Source organism: Leucoraja erinacea, chromosome 5, assembly GCF_028641065.1.
Source record: "Leucoraja erinacea ecotype New England chromosome 5, Leri_hhj_1, whole genome shotgun sequence".
Classification (NCBI taxonomy): Eukaryota; Metazoa; Chordata; class Chondrichthyes; order Rajiformes; family Rajidae; genus Leucoraja; species Leucoraja erinaceus.
This window is the reverse complement of record NC_073381.1, coordinates 47,275,405-47,295,103: the sequence shown is the minus strand read 5'-3', so window position 1 is coordinate 47,295,103 and position 19,699 is coordinate 47,275,405. Positions and strand designations below refer to the sequence as shown.

The 19,699-nt window shown below is 44.7% G+C and overlaps 1 protein-coding gene across 1 annotated transcript in view; it reads left to right on the top strand.

Annotated features, from left to right (window-relative positions):
- mtmr9 (myotubularin related protein 9) overlaps positions 1-19,699 on the top strand; it is a 62,477-nt gene that overhangs the window by 2,065 nt on the left and 40,713 nt on the right. Inside the window, exons 2-3 of the mRNA XM_055635522.1 lie at positions 3,586-3,694; positions 19,282-19,407. Of these exons, the coding sequence (XP_055491497.1) occupies positions 3,586-3,694; positions 19,282-19,407 (235 nt within the window). The remainder of the gene's footprint in view (positions 1-3,585; positions 3,695-19,281; positions 19,408-19,699) is intronic.

Sequence of the window (19,699 nt, the reverse complement as noted above, 5' to 3'; positions counted from 1 at the left end):
TCATCTTTAAGGAACAATTCAGAAACATAAAGAGTGCAATTTAAACAGTTCACAACTTGCAAGAAGACAGTAATTTGTGAATGGGCACACCTCTGCCACTGACAACAATAGGATGTAGATCATCTATAAAATGCATTAGAGCAATTAACCACTGTTTGCCTGCAACTCATTAACCCATGATGTTCACCAGTTGGCATGACAGGAGTGATGCACATGTGAAGAAAATCACTGTTGTCTCCAGTCATGCTGATTTGGAAGTATTGGCTGTGTAACTTTATTGTATTTGACAGTTTACTTTCACTACACACAGTGAAATTAAAGGTTCTAAAAGGTGGCATTCCACAACTTTGAAGATGGCCAGTAAATGCTGGCATTGCTGGAACCCTCTGTGGCCTGGCAGGCAAAGAGATATTGGTAAATTGTTTTAATGCGTTTTATAGATGATGTACACACTATAAGAAGTCCTCTGCAGTTTTATTTTGTTTCATCAACACTTTGATGGTTTCTGAGGCATCCTAAATATATAATGAACAAAATTAAGCCCAGTATTTTCACCTGTCTGACACTGTTGGCAAACCTTTGTCTTTGACCCAATGGCTTTGTCCAATATGCCCTATTTACTCTTGCACATGTACCTAAACTATGTAGTGTGTCTTTTTAAGAACCATTGAAAATCTATTTATGACATCAGTTTTTCTTCCATTGAATGTTACCTTTTCAAACAATTCATCCAGTTTCACTTGCCTTTAAGGTTTAGGTGTTGTGTATATATTCTTATATATTACTAAAAGTCTGATCTTGACCACTTCCTGTTCTGTATATTGATTTTAGAAAAAGCACTGCCACTTACGGCTGTGATTTTTGGCCATCTTACTCGGAATCCAAGAGGATTTTTTCCATCGCTGAAAAATAAAAGAGTTATTAATGTTTAAAAAATGTTGAGATTCTCTCTCCTGAAGGCCACGCCCCTTCCGGAGGGACTAAAACCCGGAAGTGTTGAGTGCCTCAGTCTGTCTCTGCAAGATGGGGGAGCGAGAGGGTCACGTCACTCAGTCTGAGCTGTGAATAACACTGAACATATGTCTACTAAACTGTGTGGTTTTACTGACTTGTCAGTGCCCTTAATGTGGTTTGAAAATATAGTTTGGAAATGCTAAAGCTGTGTGCCTTTGGTTTGGAAATGCTAAAGCTGCGTTGCCTAATTAAAGTTGCCTTGCCTGATTAAAGTTGCCTCGCCTGATTAAAGTTGCCTTGCCTTCTATATAATTAAAAGTCTAATCTTGACCACTTCCTGTTTGCGCTTTATATTGATTTTAGAAAACGTAGTAGGGCTGTGATTTTTGGCCATCTTACTCAGTCCCCTTCTGCTCATCAGATGCCGAGGATTTTTCCCATCGATGAAAAATAAAAGAGTTATTAGTGTTTTAAAGATGTTGAGATTCTCTCTCCTGTCAATCACATCATTTAGGCCACGCCCATTCTGGTGGGCGGGAGGGACTATAAAACCCAGAAGTGTGGGCGTGGCTCAGTCCCTGCAAGATGGTGGAGGGAGAGGTCACGACTCGCTGTCTTTAGTGGCCTTGCACCCTGTTTGAAATGGTATGAAACTGCATTTGAATTTGGTGGCCTTGCACCCTGCTCGAAATGGAATTTCAAGGCATAGCCATGAGTCAACTGCCAACCCACCAGCCGTGAGTGAGCTGCCAGTACAACAGGCTTGAGTGACTGAACGGTGCAGAATTTTCAACGTACTGCCTGCTGGTCACTGTTTTCCAGGAGTGATGTCACCCCCCTCCAACACGAGCATTCCCGAGCACCCCGGCTTGCTTTTGCAGAACTTGCATTAACCTCCCTCCAACTCACAGCCATTTTGTCGCCTCCCGACTCACAGTCCACTCGCAATTTTTTTTTCTTATTTCGGTCCGCGATACCACCCAACGGCGGGAGCGGTCCTCAGTGTACCCGGTACAGAGGGGGGAGGGCTGGGAGGGATCTCCCCGTCCGTCTGCTCCTGGGCCCAGCCAAGACGGTCCAGCTCGGCAGTCGACGTCCGCACCGGGGACATTTCCCTGTTTTTCCTCCAAATTATAGAAACATAGAAAATAGGTGCAGGAGTAGGCCATTCGGCCCTTCAAGCCTGCACCGCCATTCAATATGATCATGGCTGATCATCCAACTCAGTATCCTGTACCTGCCTTCCCTCCATACCCCCTGATCCCTTTTGCCACAAGGGCCACATCTAATTCCCTCTTAAATATAGCCAATGAACTGGCCTCAACTACCTTCTGTGGCAGAGAGTTCCAGAGATTCACCACTCTCTGTGAAAAATGTTTTTCTCATCTCTGTCCCAAAGGATTTCCCCTTTATCCTTAAACTGTGACTCCTTGTCCTGGACTTCCCCAACATCGGGAACAATGTTCCTGCATCTAGCCTGTCTAACCCCCTAAGAATTTTGTAAGTTTCTATAAGATCCCCCCTCAATCTTCTAAATTCTAGCGAGTACAAGCCGAGTCTATCCAGTCTTTCTTCATATGAAAGTCCTGACATCCCAGGAATCAGTCTGGTGAACCTTCTCTGTACTCCCTCTAAGGCAAGAATGTCTTTCCTCAGATTTGGAGACCAAAACTGTACACAATACTCCAGGTGTGGTCTCACCAATACCCTGTACAACTGCAGTAGAACCTCCCTGCTCCTATACTCAAATCCTTTTGCTATGAATGCTAACATACCATTAGCTTTCTTCACTGCCTGCTGCACCTGCATGCCTACTTTCAATGACTGGTGTACCATGACACCCAGGTCTCGTTGCATCTCTCCTTTTCCTAATCGGCCACCATTTAGATAATAGTCTACTTTCCTGTTTTTGCCACCAAAGTGGACAACCTCACATTGATCCACATTATACTGCATCTGCCATGCATTTGCCCACTCACCCAGCCTATCCAAGTCACCTTGCAGTCTCCTAGCATCCTCCTCACAGCTAACACTGCCCCCCAGCTTCGTGTCATCCGCAAACTTGGCGATGTTGCATTCAATTCCTTCGTTCAAAGCATTAATATATATTGTAAATAGCTGGGGTTCCAGCACTGAGCCTTGCGGTACACCACTAGTCACTCCCTGCCATTCTGAAAAGGACCAGTTTACTCCTACTCTTTGCTTCCTGTCTGCTAGCCATTCGCTATCCACATCAATACTGAACCCCCAATACCATGTGCTTTAAGTTTGTATACTAATCTCTTATGTGGGACCTTGTCGAAAGCCTTCTGAAAGTCCAGATACAACACATCCACTGGTTCTCCCTTATCCACTCTACTAGTTACATCCTCGGAAAAATTCTATAGGATTCGTCAGACATGATTTACCCTTCGTAAATCCATGCTGACTTTTTGTCCAATGATTTCACCACTTTCCACATGAGCTGCAAATTATGTGAGGTATATATAGAGGATAAACGTGCAAATAGCGTTCAATTCTGGTGGAGCCGAGACTTAGTGCTGGTAACTATTAGTCAATAGTACATTAATGAAGAAGGTTAAATATTTACAAAAATAATTTTCTATGTGAATGTGTTTGTTTAAACTTTAGGTTTGTTGGAACATTGGGTACAATTACGATTAAATGTAAAGACCTGCGTATTATCCAGCTGGACATTCCTGGCATGGAAGAATGTATAAACATTGCCAGTTCTATTGAGGTGAGATTTATTTTTATTGCTGCGTTCCAATTATTATGGAAACAGTACTTCTCTAATGTAACTTTGTACAAAGGATCACTTCAGTGGTTTTGTGAATTCTAGCATAGATTTGAAAGGTGAATAATTCTTTGTTCTGGTACAAAATTTACCTTGGATTGAACTCAGGCCACCCTTATTGCATTAAGGTGAACCTTTCAAGTTTTTTTAATAACATTGTCAAGTTTTTTTGAGAAATAACTTCAAAACTACGTAAAGATTGGGTTAAAATTTGAATATACAGGTGCACAACCTTTTATCCGAAAGCCTTGGGACCAGACACTTGTCGGATTTCGGACATTTTCGGATTTCAGAATGGAAGATTTTTAGCGTAGATTAGGTAGGTAGCGCGGGCGGCTTGAAAAGTCTGGAGCAGCTGCCTCCTCCCCGGAGACCGGGAGAATCATTGCATAAATGTTAGTCAGTTAGTTTGGAGGGATTTTATGTGGTGGTGGTGGTGTAGGGGTGAAGGGGGAAACTTTAATTCTTAGTCCCCTACCTACCTGGTCGGCGACTCCCAACCTCGCGGAGCTGGGGGCTCCGTCCGGCCGCGGGCGGCGCTGGTTGTAGCTCCGACCCCGGCAACTCTACCCCTGGCTGCGAGGCGCTCCAAATCCAGCGCGATCCGCGGCCGGACGTCCCAGCTCCGAGAATGTCGGGAGTCGGCGGCGTCGCAGCGCTGGGATACCAGCGGGGAGCGAGCAATGCCTTACCGGGTCGCCGTGCGGCAAGCTCCGGAGCGCTGTGGCCGCCTTCTTCCAACATTCGCGGAGCGTCGCTGGATTTGGAGCCGCAGAGCTGGGGGCTCCGTCCGGCCGCGGGCGGCGCCGGTTGGAGCTCCGACCCCAGCAACTCTACCCCTGGCTGCGCGGCTCCAAATCCAGCACGGCCCGCGGCCGGACGCCCCAGCGCTGCGGCGCCGCCGACTCCCGACATTCTCGGAGCTGAGACGTCCGGCCGCGGGCCGCGCTGGATTTGGAGCGCCTCGCAGCCAGGGGCAGCCAGGAGCTACAACCGGCGCCGCCCGCGGCCCCACCGGCCACAGTGCTGCGGAGCTTACTGCACAGCGACCCGGTAAGGCATTGACCGCTCCCCGCCCCTCCGACCAGGTAGGGGACTAAGAATTAAAGTTTACCCCTTCACCCCCCTTCACATAAAAGCCCTCCAAACTAACTGACTAACATTTAAGCAATGATTTACAGATGTTTAAGTGTCTCCCGGTCTCCAGGGAGGAGGCAGCCGCTACAGTAGTACAGACCTGGGTTGACCGTGGGTCGTTTTGGGTCAGGTTTGGCGCCAAACGCGAGCTTTGGTGCGCAGACGACATCTGGAAAAAATGGCCGGTTTTCGGAGCTTTTCGGTTTCTGGAACACCGGATAAAAGGTTGTGCACCTGTACCATGGTGTATTAAACAGCTGAAAGCTGTATGGCCTAAATACGTTGATTTTTGCAGAGTTTATATTTTAAGTTCCGCACAATGGATTGTGTTTCATTTGAGTGATACAGGTGCACAACCTTTTATCCGAAGATCCAAATAACGAAAACCTCCGAATAGCGACATTTTTTCAGTCCTTGAAGAAAGGTCCTTGAAAACGTTCACCGAGGGCGGCCCGCAGAGGTGACAGCGGAACCTCCGGTCGGTCCTCGAAGAAAGGGGAACTAAAGCCCCATTCATAAAAGAGAAGGTGAGGGTATATTGCGCGGGAGGGTTAATAATTGACAATCTGCTGCTGCCTGCCCGCTGAGGTTAAAAAGTTCCCACGGTAGACTCACGATACACAGTGTATCGTGAGTCTTGCGTGTGAACTTTTTTAACTCAGCGGGCAGCAGCAAATTGTCGCTCCCTTCAGTTTCACCCCACCTACACCCCTCTGCTTCCCGGCCATGTGTGTGACCCCTCCCCTCCCCTCTCCAGCTCCCCGCCCATTGCACCGGCGCGGGGGCTTTGCACTGTCTTCACGTCGGAGCTAGTGCCAATCACCGGAGACGTCAGGCCCAACGGGACACCGACCCCCAGGCCCACTGCAAGCACGGAGATCCCAGAGACTCACAGCCAGCAACAACTCTAGCCCAGCCCCGCTCCAACTCCAGAGGAACCCGGGTTGCGGATGAGGGGGCGCAGCTCGGGCTGTGGGCAAACTGCCACTTGTCGCCGTAGCGGCCCATCGGGGAGCGGATTCCTCTGGAGTTGGAGGGACAGGAAGACACAGCGGCTTTTGAGAATGGTGGGCAATCACTTCCAAAGTTCTGCCCACACACTCAGTACACCTCTCCTACACTTGTCTCCCGCACTAAGATCATCTCGCAGAGAAGGATCCCAGCCTAACCCTCCCTATTCTCTCCTATTCTGCAAGAAAAACCTACATTGAAGACTCAAACTCGCGATCGAGTAACTGCCGGGATCGAGGCGCAAACTCGCGATCTTGCGGATATGAGCCGAGCACTCTACCACTAAGCCAGCCGTTAAAATCTACGCTAAAAATCTTCCATTCCGAAAACCGAAAAATTCTGAATTACGAAAAGTGTCTGGTCCCAAGGCTTTCGGATAAAGGTTGTGCACCTGTAATGTCAATAATAATTGAGATGAGAATACAGTATTAAAATGTGCTGAAAAATTATTATACCTAATAATTATTATATTTTCAAATTCAGGGTCTTTTTGATTTTCTTTATATAAATAAAAGATTTCAAGTTGCTAGGTGTTCAATGTCAAATCGTCCAAGTTTAGCTTACAACATGCATTGATGACTACTACAGTAGGCATGCAGGTGCAGCTACTGTATTATGTAGCAATGATTGTCACGGTATCGCTGTACTATAGAATATAATCTAGACACATGGAAATGCAGATGCTGGAATCTTGAGCAAAGCACAAAGTGTAGGAATAATTCAGGCAGTATTTCAGGATAGGTGCATTTCAGGTGACTAGTAGGGAGGAGAAAGCTGGAAAATAATTTGGCGTTGTGACAAAATCTCGCAACTGATGGGTGGATACAGGTGAGGAAGGTTTTGACAGATGGGTGGAAATAGTGACAAAGAGGAAACAAATGGGTGTTCAATGAAGACAAGAGAAGTGAGATGTAAGCCCAGAGATAAAGATGGAAGTGAACTGTGGAGGGGAGGATGGGGTGGGATAGTGGGAGAAATGGGTGCGCACTGGAGGGGAGGTGGCACAGTAAAGGGAGGAGGATAATTCTTAAAATTGGAGAATTCAGAATTCATACCATTGGATTGTAAGCTACCCATGTGGAGAGTATATGGTGGTGTGTTTGCGTGTGGCCTCTCTCTAGCAATGGAGGACAGAAAAGGCAGGCTGGGAATGGGACTTAAAATGATTAGCAGTTGGGAGATCCAGCAGACTTTGGCAGATAGAGCACGTGTTTGGCGAAACATTCACCAAGCCTTCTTTTGGTCTCGCTGATGTAAAGGAAGTCACATCAGGAGCACCAAATGCATTAGCTGAGGTATGTGAACCGCTCTCAGCTGGAAGGTCTGCTGTGGTCCAAGACTGTAATCCAACTTTCCTCTAGGGGTCGCTGCTCTTCACATTGTATATCAATGATTTGGATGAGGGAATTGAAGGCTTTGTGGCCAAGTTTGAGGATGACACAAAGATAAATGGGGGTGCAGGTAGTGTAGAGGAACCAGGGGATCCGCAGAAGGACTTTTTAAACAAGTGTATAAGATTTGTTATTTTCCAAGCGTTTACTTTGAAGCTATGGATGTTTGGATGCCTTCTGCATTCAACCCCACCACCTCCTTCTGAGTTTCTCTATATTTACTCTTCCTATGCCTTTCATTATTGTAGCCTTTCCATTCTCTTCAGGGGGTATTCTGATTGGACCAGTTGTTTAATTCACTTCAGTGCATCTGTATTTGCATCTGGGTAGGTTGATTGTAATCATGTCTTTTCACTGACTGGATTAGGATTAAATCCCCAGATCCATGTGTGTTGATCCCTACATGCTCTCCTCTGCTGGGTGGGTGTCTAGAACAGAAGTTCATCATATGAAGGAAAAGGAGTGTTGATATATGCTGGATTGAGCAGGGTTGTACTGATGGCCAAAGTTAAAAAATATTTCTGTGAAAATATAATTAAGTTGTAGCAATGTTACAAATTTTGAGATTTAAAAAGTCAAGTCTTTAATTTATCCCATCAGATAAAGCATAAAAAGAAGTTTAATTTGACACATAATTCACTTTCATATCTTCAGTATTAAAATAGTTATCCTCTGTAATATCTAAATTTGAAAAGATTTAATGTTCATTCAGCGGAACATGTTGCTCTTTCGTGTGCTTCTAATTATACACCAGGAGAGCAAATAACTCTTCTGAGCTGCATTTCAGCCTTCTGTTCGTTTTTTTAATAACACAACTTTTTGGCATAGCAATGATTTGCTAATGTTGGAAAATACTATTGCCAAATGGTGTACATTAATTTTGAATGATTCATTTTTTATAGATATCCCTAGGGAATATGGCAAAAAGTAAGTTCATCTGTTCGGATCATCGTTAATTTAAGACCAACTTCAGATGTTTAGCACTGAATATTTTCTAAAATGAGAGGTTACCTTGATTGAAATCCCAACTGGTCGACAGCAATCATTTTATGTGATAGCAGAATAACAAGTTTTATGATTTTTCTATTCGGGAAGTTGTGACGAGTACCATATGATTCAAATATTTAAAATATTGATCTTTGGCTACTAAGAATCTACAAATGTAGACCTTTCAGCATGCCAGGCCATGCAATTACACCCACAGCATTTTCGGGTAGCATTCAAGGGTGTCACGGGATCAAAGCTGCCATGGATATAGTGGGCTGAATGGCCTGCTGTAAAATAATCTTTATGATATTGCTTTGGATTAAAGCACTCAATGCATCATTGCTAATACAAGGCAGGTGTCAAAAGGAGCATATAAACTGCAAAGAGATAAATGGGCCAAGTGAGTAAGCAGAACAATGGCAGATGGAATGGTTTGTAGATAAAATAGAAAAGCAGAATTTGTTTAAAAAGTGAGGGGTTTGCTAAATGCTAGTGTTAGTAGATATTGTCCTGCAAATAATACAGTAAGTTAGCATATCGGTACTGTAAAAAATAAGAAAACATGTTTCTGGCTTTCATTGCAAAGCGGATGGTGTACAAAATTGGGAAGTTTTGCAGCGGTTATGCGAGATGTCAGTAAGCCCACACTTGGAATATACGAATATAGTGGCCAATTTTCATCTACTCTATAAGGATGGACGTATCGCACTGGAATTGGAATTTAGCGGTCGGAATCTTTTTGAAATAGCTATGGTTTTAGGGTTTTGCAGGATAACCATATAATATAACCATATAACAATTACAGCATGGAAACATAGAAACATAGAACATAGAAATTAGGTGCAGGAGTAGGCCATTCGGCCCTTCGAGCCTGCACCGCCATTCAATATGATCATGGCTGATCATCCAACTCAGTATCCCGTACCTGCCTTCTCTCCATACCCCCTGATCCCCTTAGCCACAAGGGCCACATCTAACTCCCTCTTAAATATAGCCAATGAACTGGCCTCAACTACCCTCTGTGGCAGAGAGTTCCAGAGATTCACCACTCTCTGCGTGAAAAAGGTTCTTCTCATCTCGGTTTTAAAGGATTTCCCCTTTATCCTCAAGCTGTGACCCCTTGTCCTGGACTTCCCCAACATCGGGAACAATCTTCCTGCATCTAGCCTGTCCAATCCCTTAAGAATTTTGTAAGTTTCTATAAGATCCCCTCTCAATCTTCTAAATTCTAGAGAGTATAAACCAAGTCTATCCAGTCTTTCTTCATAAGACAGTCCTGACATCCCAGGCCATCTCGACCCTTCTAGTCCGTGCCAAACACGTATTCTCCCCTTGTCCCATATACCTGCGCTCAGACCATAACCCTCCATTCCTTTCCCGTCCATATAACTATCCAATTTATTTTTAAATGATAAAAACGAACCTGCCTCCACCACCTTCACTGGAAGCTCATTCCACACAGCCACCACTCTCTGAGTAAAGACGTTCCCCCTCATGTTACCCCTAAACTTCAGTCCCTTAATTCTCAAGTCATGTCCCCTTGTTTGAATCTTCCCTACTCTCAGTGGGAAAAGCTTATCCACGTCAACTCTGTCTATCCCTCTCATCATTTTAAAGACCTCTATCAAGTCCCCCCCCCTTAACCTTCTGCGCTCCAAAGAATAAAGCCCTAACTTCTTCAACCTTTCTCTGTAACTTAGTTGCTGAAACCCAGGCAACATTCTAGTAAATCTCCTCTGTACGCTCTCTATTTTTTGACATCCTTCCTATAATTAGGCGACCAAAATTGTACACCATACTCCAGAATTGGCCTCACCAATGCCTTGTACAATTTTAACATTACATCCCAACTTCTATACTCAATGCTCTGATTTATAAAGGCCAGCACACCAAAAGCTTTCTTTACCACCCTATCTACATGAGATTATACTTTCAGGGAACTGTGCACAGTTATTCCCAGATCCCTCTGTTCACCTGCATTCTTCAATTCCCTACCATTTACCATGTACGTCCTATTTTGATTTGTCCTGCCAAGATGTAGCACATCACACTTATCAGCATTAAACTCCATCTGCCATCTTTCAGCCCACTCCTCCAACTGGCATAAATCTCTCTGTAGACTTTGAAAATCTACTTCATTATCCACAACCCCACCTATCTTAGTATCATCTACATACTTACTAATCCAATTTACCACACCATCATCCAGATCATCGATGTACATGACAAACAACAGTGGACCCAACACAGATCCCTGTGGCACACCACTAGTCACTGGCCTCCAACCTGACAAACAACCATCCACCATTACTCTCTGGCATCTCCCATTCAGCCACTGTTGAATCCATCTTGCTACTACACCATTAATACCCAACCATTGAACCTTCTTAACCAACCTTCCATGAGGAACCTTGTCAAAGGCCTTACTGAAGTCCGTATACACAACATCCACTGCTTTACCCTCATCAATTTCCCGAGTAACCTCTTCAAAAAATTCAAGAAGATTAGTCAAACATGACCCAGGCACAAATCCATGTTGACTGTTCCTAATCAGACCCTGTTTATCCAGATGCTTATATATATATAATCTCTAAGTGTCCTTTCCATTAATTTGCCCACCACTGACGTCAAACTAACAGGTCTATAATTGTTAGGTTTACTCTTAGACCCCTTTTTAAACAATGGAACAACATGCGCAGTACACCAATCCTCCGGTACTATTCCTGTTTCTAATGACATTTGAAATATTTCTGTCATAGCCCCTGCTATTTCTACACTAACGTCCCTCAATGTCCTAGGGAATATCCTGTCCGGACCTGGAGACTTATCCACTTTTATATTTTTCAAAAGTGTCAGTACTTCCTCTTCTTTGAATCTCATAGCTTCCATAGCTACTCTACTTATTTCCCTTACCTCACATAATTCAATATCCTTCTCCTTGGTGAATACCGAAGAAAATAAATTGTTCAATATCTCCCCCCATCTCTTTTGGCTCTGCAGATAGCTGTCCACTCTGACTCTCTAATGGACCAATTTTATCCCTCGTTATCCTTTTGCTATTAATATAGCTGTAGAAACCCTTTGGATTTACTTTCACCTTACTTGCCAACGCAACCTCGTATCTTCTTTTAGCTTTTCTAATTTCTTTCTTAAGATTCTTTTTACATTCTTTATACTCCTCAGGCACCTCATTTACTCCATGCTGCCTATAATTATTGTAGATCTCTCTCTTTTTCCGAACCGTATCCAATTTCCTTTGAAAACCATGGCTCTTTCCAATTTTTACTATTTCCTTTCAACCGAACAGGGACATAAAGATTCTGTACTCTTAAAATTTCGCTGCCCCCAGGTAGGCTGTCTCCCCCACCCTTACTCAAACGTGAGTACTTATTTTCAAGGTGTACAGGCACCGGGGTACTCACCAGTCCCCGCCTCTGCCCGTTGCCCTTCCTAACTGTGACCCAGTTTTCTGTCTCCTGTGGTCTTGGAGTGACCACTTCCCTGTAACTCCTTTCTATGACCTCCTCGCTCTCCCTGAGCAGACAGAGGTCATCGAGTTGCTGTTCCAGGTTCCTAACACGGTCCCTTAGGAGCCCAATCTCGACGCACCTGGCGCAGATGTGGACGGCTGGAGGGCACTCAGACTCCATGACCTTTGCACATCTGACATCCAGAACAGTAAACTGCCCTGGCCCTCATTCTCCCCCTTATCCGAATACAATAAAGCCTTACCCGGGATGCAAGCCAATCAGCTGCTTCCACTAGTCCGTTCGACCAATCAGAGGCTTCCACCAGCCCCCTTAATTTGAAGTGTGATCTGCGAATGGAACGTTGCAGATTTTGGTTCCTCCTCCCTCACCAACGGCTCCTGGGCCTCTGCTGAAAAAGCCCCGCGATGGGTTTTTTAACTCACCGCACGGAGGTCGCTCCTCCCTCACCAACGGCTCCTGGGCCTCTGCTGAAAAAGCCCCGCGATGGGTTTTTTAACTCACCGCACGGAGGTCGCTCCTCCCTCACCAACGGCTCCTGGGCCTCTGCTGAAACAAGCCCCGCGATGGGTTCTTGTTTAACTCACCGCACGGAGGTCACTCCTCCCTCACCAACGGCTCTTGGGGCCTGATTCTGAAAGGATGTATCCTGTGGGGTGGAGGTGTTTAATTGGAGAGTGTTTCAGAGTAAGGCATTGTCCATTTGAAACTGAAACTGAAGATGAATTTATGCTGAGTCTAATGAATCTCTGGAATTCTCTAACCCTTCATTTATTGTCTGTATCTAATATTCAATTTGACGTTTTTTGTTTTAAGCTCCCAGGTGTCTGGGATTATGGGAATTGGGTAGGAGAGTGGAGTCGAGGCCAAGATAACATTAAGCATTATCTAATTGAATAACTTTGTAATCTCAAGGGGTCATGTGGCCTTCAATTCTTTTTTTTATGTACATAAAAAGTGCTGTTTTTCTGGGGCACAATCCAAATGAAATTGGCCCAAGCTAAAGGAGACAAACCTGTTTTCTGGGGCACAATTTAAATAAGATTGGCCCAAGCTAAAGGAGACAAACCTGTTTTGTCCTAAGCTGTATTCAAGCCAAATTGAGTTTCTATGCACAGGTGCGGTGAAGTACAGGTACCATAAAAATCTTGCTTGCAGCAGCATTTCTGGCACAGACTTGGACAACGCATAAAACATAAATTGTGCATAAATTATGCAGGACGGGGGGACACACACATTCTTGCAATACAATTAGGAAAACAAATCAATCGTAATACAAGAGGTTGTTTGTAGTATTCCATTGCCAAGATAGGGTAGGGTTGTACAGGTTGCAGTTCAAGAACCTGATGGTTACAGGAAAGTAGATATTCCTGAAACAGGCGGTGTAGGTCTATTTCTATATCTCCTGTCTGGTGGTAGTAATGAGAAGGGGGCATTGCCCAGGTGGAGAGTATCGTTGATAGCAGTTGCCGCTGATGTGATAATGTCATATATAGATCCTTTCGATGGCAGGGAGTGCAATGTCTGTGATCCTGGCTGAGTCGACCACTCTTTGCTGCAGCTTGCGTTTCTGTGAATTGTAATTACTGTAACAGACCATGAAGCAACCAGTCAGGATACAGGATGATACCAGGGAGGGTCGTTTTTACAGTGCATCTGTAGAGATTTGTATTTTCTGATGTGCAGAAAATCTTTAAATTTATGGGAGGTGCTGGTACACCACCTTTGTCATTGCATCTATGTGCTAGGCCCGACAGGTCAGCTGAGATGTTAACACCCAAGAATATCTGTCCATTGCTGACCTGCAGTGAAAACTGGCGTGTGGTTTCCCAACTCAATTGGTTCCTTGGTTTGTTGATATTGAGCGAAAGGTTGTTTTTGTGGTGCCACTCAACTATGTGTTCTATCTCTACTGACTCATCATCACCCATTATTTGGCCAACAACAGTTGGTGAATTTGTAGATGGATTTGGAGCTGTGTTTAGTCACACAGTCAAAGGTGTAAAGAGAGTAGAGCAGAGAGCTAAGCACAGAGGCCTGAGGTGCATCTTTGTTGATAATGAGGAGTAGATGTTGTTACTAAACCTTGCTGATTTGAAGTCTGAACCGGTTCCAAAGGGTGGTACAAAGGGCTAGGTCTCAGAACTTGGAGATGTAGTCAGTGAAATGGCATCTATTGTGTCATTGGGCAAGTTGAAGTGGATCCAGGTCTCTTGACTCGTCTCTTGGTCGTCAATGACTATCCTCATTAATTGTGGTCTATTGGTCAGACTTTAAGACTTTAGATATATAGCATGGAGACAGGCCCTTGGGGGCGGGCCTGTCGAAGCTGACCTGCGATCACCCCATAAACTAACATTATCCTATGCACTAGGGACAATTTACAGAAGCCAACCTACAAATCTGGACATCTTTGGAGGAGAAGCGGGATGGAAACCAGAGCACTTGGTGAAAACCTATCTGGTCACAGAAAGAATGTACAGATAGCGCCTGTAGTCAGGATTGAACTGATGTTGTATCAGATGTCTCTGATGTTGTAGGGCAGCAATACACCGTTGTGCCACTGTGCGGCCCTAAATGTGGCAATATATCGCATGAGTTGATATTGGGGAAGAATAGGGAGAGGTCGGCTTAAGTGGTAGTTTAAAGTTGGAAAGCTAGAAAGGCAGAGGTTCGGGGAAAGGCTTCCAAGACTAATTAATTAAAGGTATGACTGTTTGTACGGGAGTGATTCAATCGCGAGGCTGAACATTCAGCCAGAATTTAGAAGGGTGAATTGACCTTGAGTTCAAGGATTGTTGGTATGGAGTATATTAGATATGCGGAGGAAGAAGGCAAGAAAGGGAGTTAAAAGTGTGAGCTTTAAAATTGAATCTTTGTTTAAGCATTGGCCAATGAAAGAGATTACCCAAGAGTTAATTGGAAATCTCAAGGGCAGAAGTATGAAGTTACATGGAACTGTACAGCACAGGACCTGGAATTTTGATGCCTCATCAAACTGATCTCATCTGTCTGTACTTGATTCATATCCCTCTATCCCTGCACTACTTTAGTCAGAGAGTGGTGAATCTGTGGGATTCACTGCCACAGACAGCTGTGGAGGCCAAATCATTGGATATTTTTAAAGCAGAGATTGACAGATTCTTGAGTATTGAGGATGTGAAAGGTTTTGGGGAGAAGGCAGAAGAATGGGATTGAGGGGGAAAGATAAATGGGCCATGATTAAATAACGGTAGACTCAATGGGCTGAAAGGCCTAACTCTGCTCCTATGGCTTATGAACCTGTGCCTATCAACCTCTTAAATGCCCCTTTCATATCTGCCCCCACTACCACCCCTGACAATGTATTCCAGGCCCTTACCATTCTTTTAAAAAAACAAAAAAAACCGCCTGGCACATCTCCATTTAAACTTTCCACCCCTCACCTATACAGCTATGCCTTCTAGTTATGAACATTTCCACCATGGGAGGGAAGGTTCTGACTGTCTACCCTATCTATGCCTCTCATAATTTTATATTCTTCTGTCATGTCTCCCGTCAACCTCCGATGTTCCAAGAAAACAATCCAAGTCTATCCAACCTCTTTTGAGCTGAAACCCTCTAATTCAGGCAGCATTCTGGTAAACCACCGCACCCTCTCAGAAGCCTTCACATCTGCCCTGTAATGGGGCGACCAGAATGGCACGCAATACTCCAAATGTGGCCTAACCATAGTCCTATATAACTGCCTCATGACTTGTATTCAATGCCTCAAGCAATGAAGGCAAGCAGACCATATGCCTTCTTTACCACCCTAACTATTTGTGCTGCTACCTTTAGTGAACTTTGAACTTGGACTCCAAGATCCCTCCTCACATCATTGCTGTTAAGGGTCTTGCCATTAACTATATACTTGCATTCAACTTCTCAAAATGCAACACCTCACACTGCTCAGGTTAAATTCTATCTGCCATTTCTCCACCCACTGTTGCAGCTAATCTATATCCCGTTGTATCTGCTGATAGCACTCGTCACTGTTTGCAACTCCTCCAATTTTGGTTCGTCAATAAATTAACTCACCAACAATCTACATTTACGTCCAAATAATTTATGTATATCACAATAGTAGTCAATAGTCAGGTTTATTTGTCACACAATGAAGTGCAGTGAAATGAACTTGCCAGCAGCGGTACAATAAAAAAAGAACACGCAGTACACAATAAAAAATTTAACACAAAACATCCACTAAAGCATTCATCACTGTGGTAGAAGGCACAAAGTTTAGTCCGAACTCCTCCATTTTTTTCCCCCGTGGTCGGGATCATACACCTCCGCAGTCGCTGCTGCGGGCAGCCAGATGTACAGGCAAGGTAAGTCCCGAATCGGTGCTTCCCTACCGGAGACTACGGCTTGAAGATAACGTAGGCCGCAGGCCGGCGGTCAGAGCTCTTCTCCAGGGATTCCCGGAGAGGGAATCCAGCTCCGGATGGTAAGTAAGTAAGTCCCCGCCGCACCGGCGGCTAGAAGCACCGCAGACCGCGGCTTCAAGCTGTTGCAGGCTGTGGGCCGGCGGTCGGAGCTCTTCTCCAGGGATCCCTGGTGAGGGATCCCGCTCCGGATGGCAAGTCCCATTCACGCCCGCGGTTAGAAGCACCGCAGTCCGCGGCTTCTGGATGATGTAGGTCGAGGTCAGACGGTCGGAGCTCTTCTCGTCCGGGGTCCGCAACATGGGATCCCAGGATCCGGACGCCGCGCCAGCTGGAATCTCCGTAGACCACGGCTTCAGGCTGCCGCGGGCCAGCGATCGGAGCACTCTCTTCTGGCGATCCCCGGCGAGTGCTCCTTGATGAAAAGTTCACGCTGCGCCCGCTGCTGAAGCTCCGGGCCCGTCTCCGGGAAAGGCCGCACCAATCTGTTGTTAGGCCACGAGGGAGGTGACATGGGAAAAGTAGCCTCTCCGTGGAGGAGGTGACCAAAAGCGGTTTCCCCCCCCCCCCCTACCCCCTCTCCCCACCCCCCGCCCACACAAGACACACCAAGAGACATTAAAACAAACATTTGGACATACTAAAAAAAACAAAAAAGTAGAATTGGCTAACACGCTGCTGGCAGGGCAGCCGTCTCACAACGCCCCCACCGACCCACAAGCAGAGGTTCCAGCCCAGATCCCTGCAGAACTCCACTGGTCACAGAACTCCAGACAGAACATATACCTTCCACCACAACCCTCTACCTCTATGAATAAGCAAGTTCTAAATCTTTCTCAATCTCAAACTTGTTTAGTACCTCACCTACATCCTCTGACTCAAAGCATAGATTCCCTCCCTTAACTTTAAAGTGGTCCCACTTTCTCTCTGGGCACTCTCTTATTTTTAATGTGTATGGAAATCCTTTGGATTTTTTCTTAATCTGTCTCGCCAATTGCATTTCATGACCCCTTTTGGACCTTCTAATCCCCCACTCGAGATGGCTTTATATTCCTCATGAGCCAGGTCTGATGCCACTTTCTGAAACCTGACATGTGATTCCTTTTTTTCTTCCTGGCTAACATTACAATCTCCTTGGCCATCCACGCTTCCCTTATCTTGCTGTCCTTATCTCTCCTTCCTGGAACATGCTGATCGTGCACATTGATCAGCTAGCCTTTAAATGACTTTCACGTAGTATTTGGATGTGACATAAGTCTGTGGATTTGCCCAATAACAACTACTCCCAATTTACCCTCCTAACTCCTGCCTAATGACACTGTAATCTGCCTTGCTTCAAATAAGTACCTTCTCCAACATCCAGGCCTATCCCTGTTCAACACAATCTTACAACTTATGGAATTGTGATCACTCTTCTTCCAAATTTCTCTTCCACTGCAACACCAGTCACCTGGCCAGACTCGTTTCCCCCATACAAGGTCCAGTATGGTTCCTCCTTGAGTTGGATATCAACTTGTTGTTTAAGGAAACCTTAATCTTGGATACACTAATAAACTCTGCTCCGTCTAATCCTCTTGGCCTGATTAAGACCCGGTCAATATTGGGGAAAACTCACCATATGGATTTGCATCCTTCCATTATCTGTCCACATATCTAATGTCATTATCCCATTAGAGTAATTCCTCCTCATTTTTTTAGTTCAACCCATAATGCTCCAGTGTATCCACTCCCTGGATGACCATGGGAAGATGATGGACAAGAGTTTCTGCAAGTGATAATTTGAGGCATAGACACAGTCGGATATTGTTATACAATTGGAAATAGATGTGAATAAGTATTCTAAAACTTAATCCTGTGAGACAACTCCCAGGGATGTACTATTCATTCTTCCGTTCCTAGTTTGTGCTTGCTAATAAATGGAACCAAGTTATTTGGTGTTGGAACATTGAAGTTGGCCTGGAAGGCTAGGCAGCTGGGCCTTTGTTCATGTTCATCTTTCGTGACATCTGCAGTAATATGTATGGGGTTTTAGTGTTAGGTGTGAGGAGGATGCTAGGAGACTGCAAGGTGACTTGGGTAGGCTGGGTGAGTGGGCAAATGTTTGGCAGATGCAGTTTAATGTGGATAAATGTGAGGTTATCCATTTTGGTGCCAAAAACGGGAAAGCAGATTATTATCTAATCGGTGGCCGATTGGGAAAGGGGGAGATGCAGCGAGACCTGGGTGTCATGGTACACCAGTCATTGAAGGTAGGCATGCAGGTGCAGCAGGCAGTAAAGAAAGCGAATGGCATGTTGGCTTTCATAGCAAGAGGATTTGAGTATAGGAGCAGGGAGGTTCTACTGCAGTTGTATAGGGTCTTGGTGAGGCCACACCTGGAGTATTGCGTGCAGTTTTGGTCTCCAAATCTGAGGAAGGACATTATTGCCATAGAGGGAGTGCAGAGAAGGTTCACCAGACTGATTCCTGGGATGTCAGGACTGTCTTATGAAACCCAAGAAAGACTGGATAGACTTGGTTTATACTCTCTAGAATTTAGGAGATTGAGAGGGGATCTTATAGAAACTTACAAAATTCTTAAGGGGTTGGACAGGCTAGATGCAGGAAGATTGTTCCCGATGTTGGGGAAGTCCAGGACAAGGGGTCACAGCTTAAGGATAAGGGGGAAATCCTTTAAAACCGAGATGAGGAGAACTTTTTTCACACAGAGAGTGGTGAATCTCTGGAACTCTCTGCCACAGAGGGTAGTTGAGGCCAGTTCATTGGGCTATATTTAAGAGGGAGTTAGATGTGGCCCTTGTGGCCAAGGGGATCAGAGGGTATGGAGAGAAGGCAGGTACGGGATACTGAGTTGGATGATCAGCCATGATCATATTGAATGGCGGTGCAGGCTCGAAGGGCCGAATGGCCTACTCCTGCACCTAATTTCTATGTTTCTATGTTTAGTGTACTGCAATTTGATTTAATCAAACAAAAATACAGCATTGTCACAAAAGCATTTACAATTGTAGACTCATTTACACATCTGCTGAATGCAGGTGTTGCAAAAACATGATGGAATTGTCTTGTCAATTGAATTTGTAAATTTTATTTCCTTGTTTTCCTTTAAGGCTTTGTCCACTTTGGATTCCACTACGTTAATGTATCCTTTCTTTTATCGACCTATGTTTGAGGTCTTAGAAGATGGCTGGCACTCCTTCCTCCCAGAGCATGAGTACACTTTGCTGTCTGCAATGGTGAGTCCACACTTTCAAAAATAAAGTAGGTTACATATTCAATACATGCATTTGTTGTAGAATTTTATGTGTTTTTAGTTTTCAACCATTTTGATTGCAAAATGCAAGATTGTTGAACTATTTGAAATTACTGGAATTGCTGTTAGATTCTTGGGAACAGAAATGGTCCATTCAATCACATGTGATGTTATATAAATTTCTGAAGGTGGCTATTCACAGATGTTCTTGATTATTTTTTGCTTGGGCCTTCATGTAAATGTGTCATGCAAAAACAAAATCAGTTTATGAAATA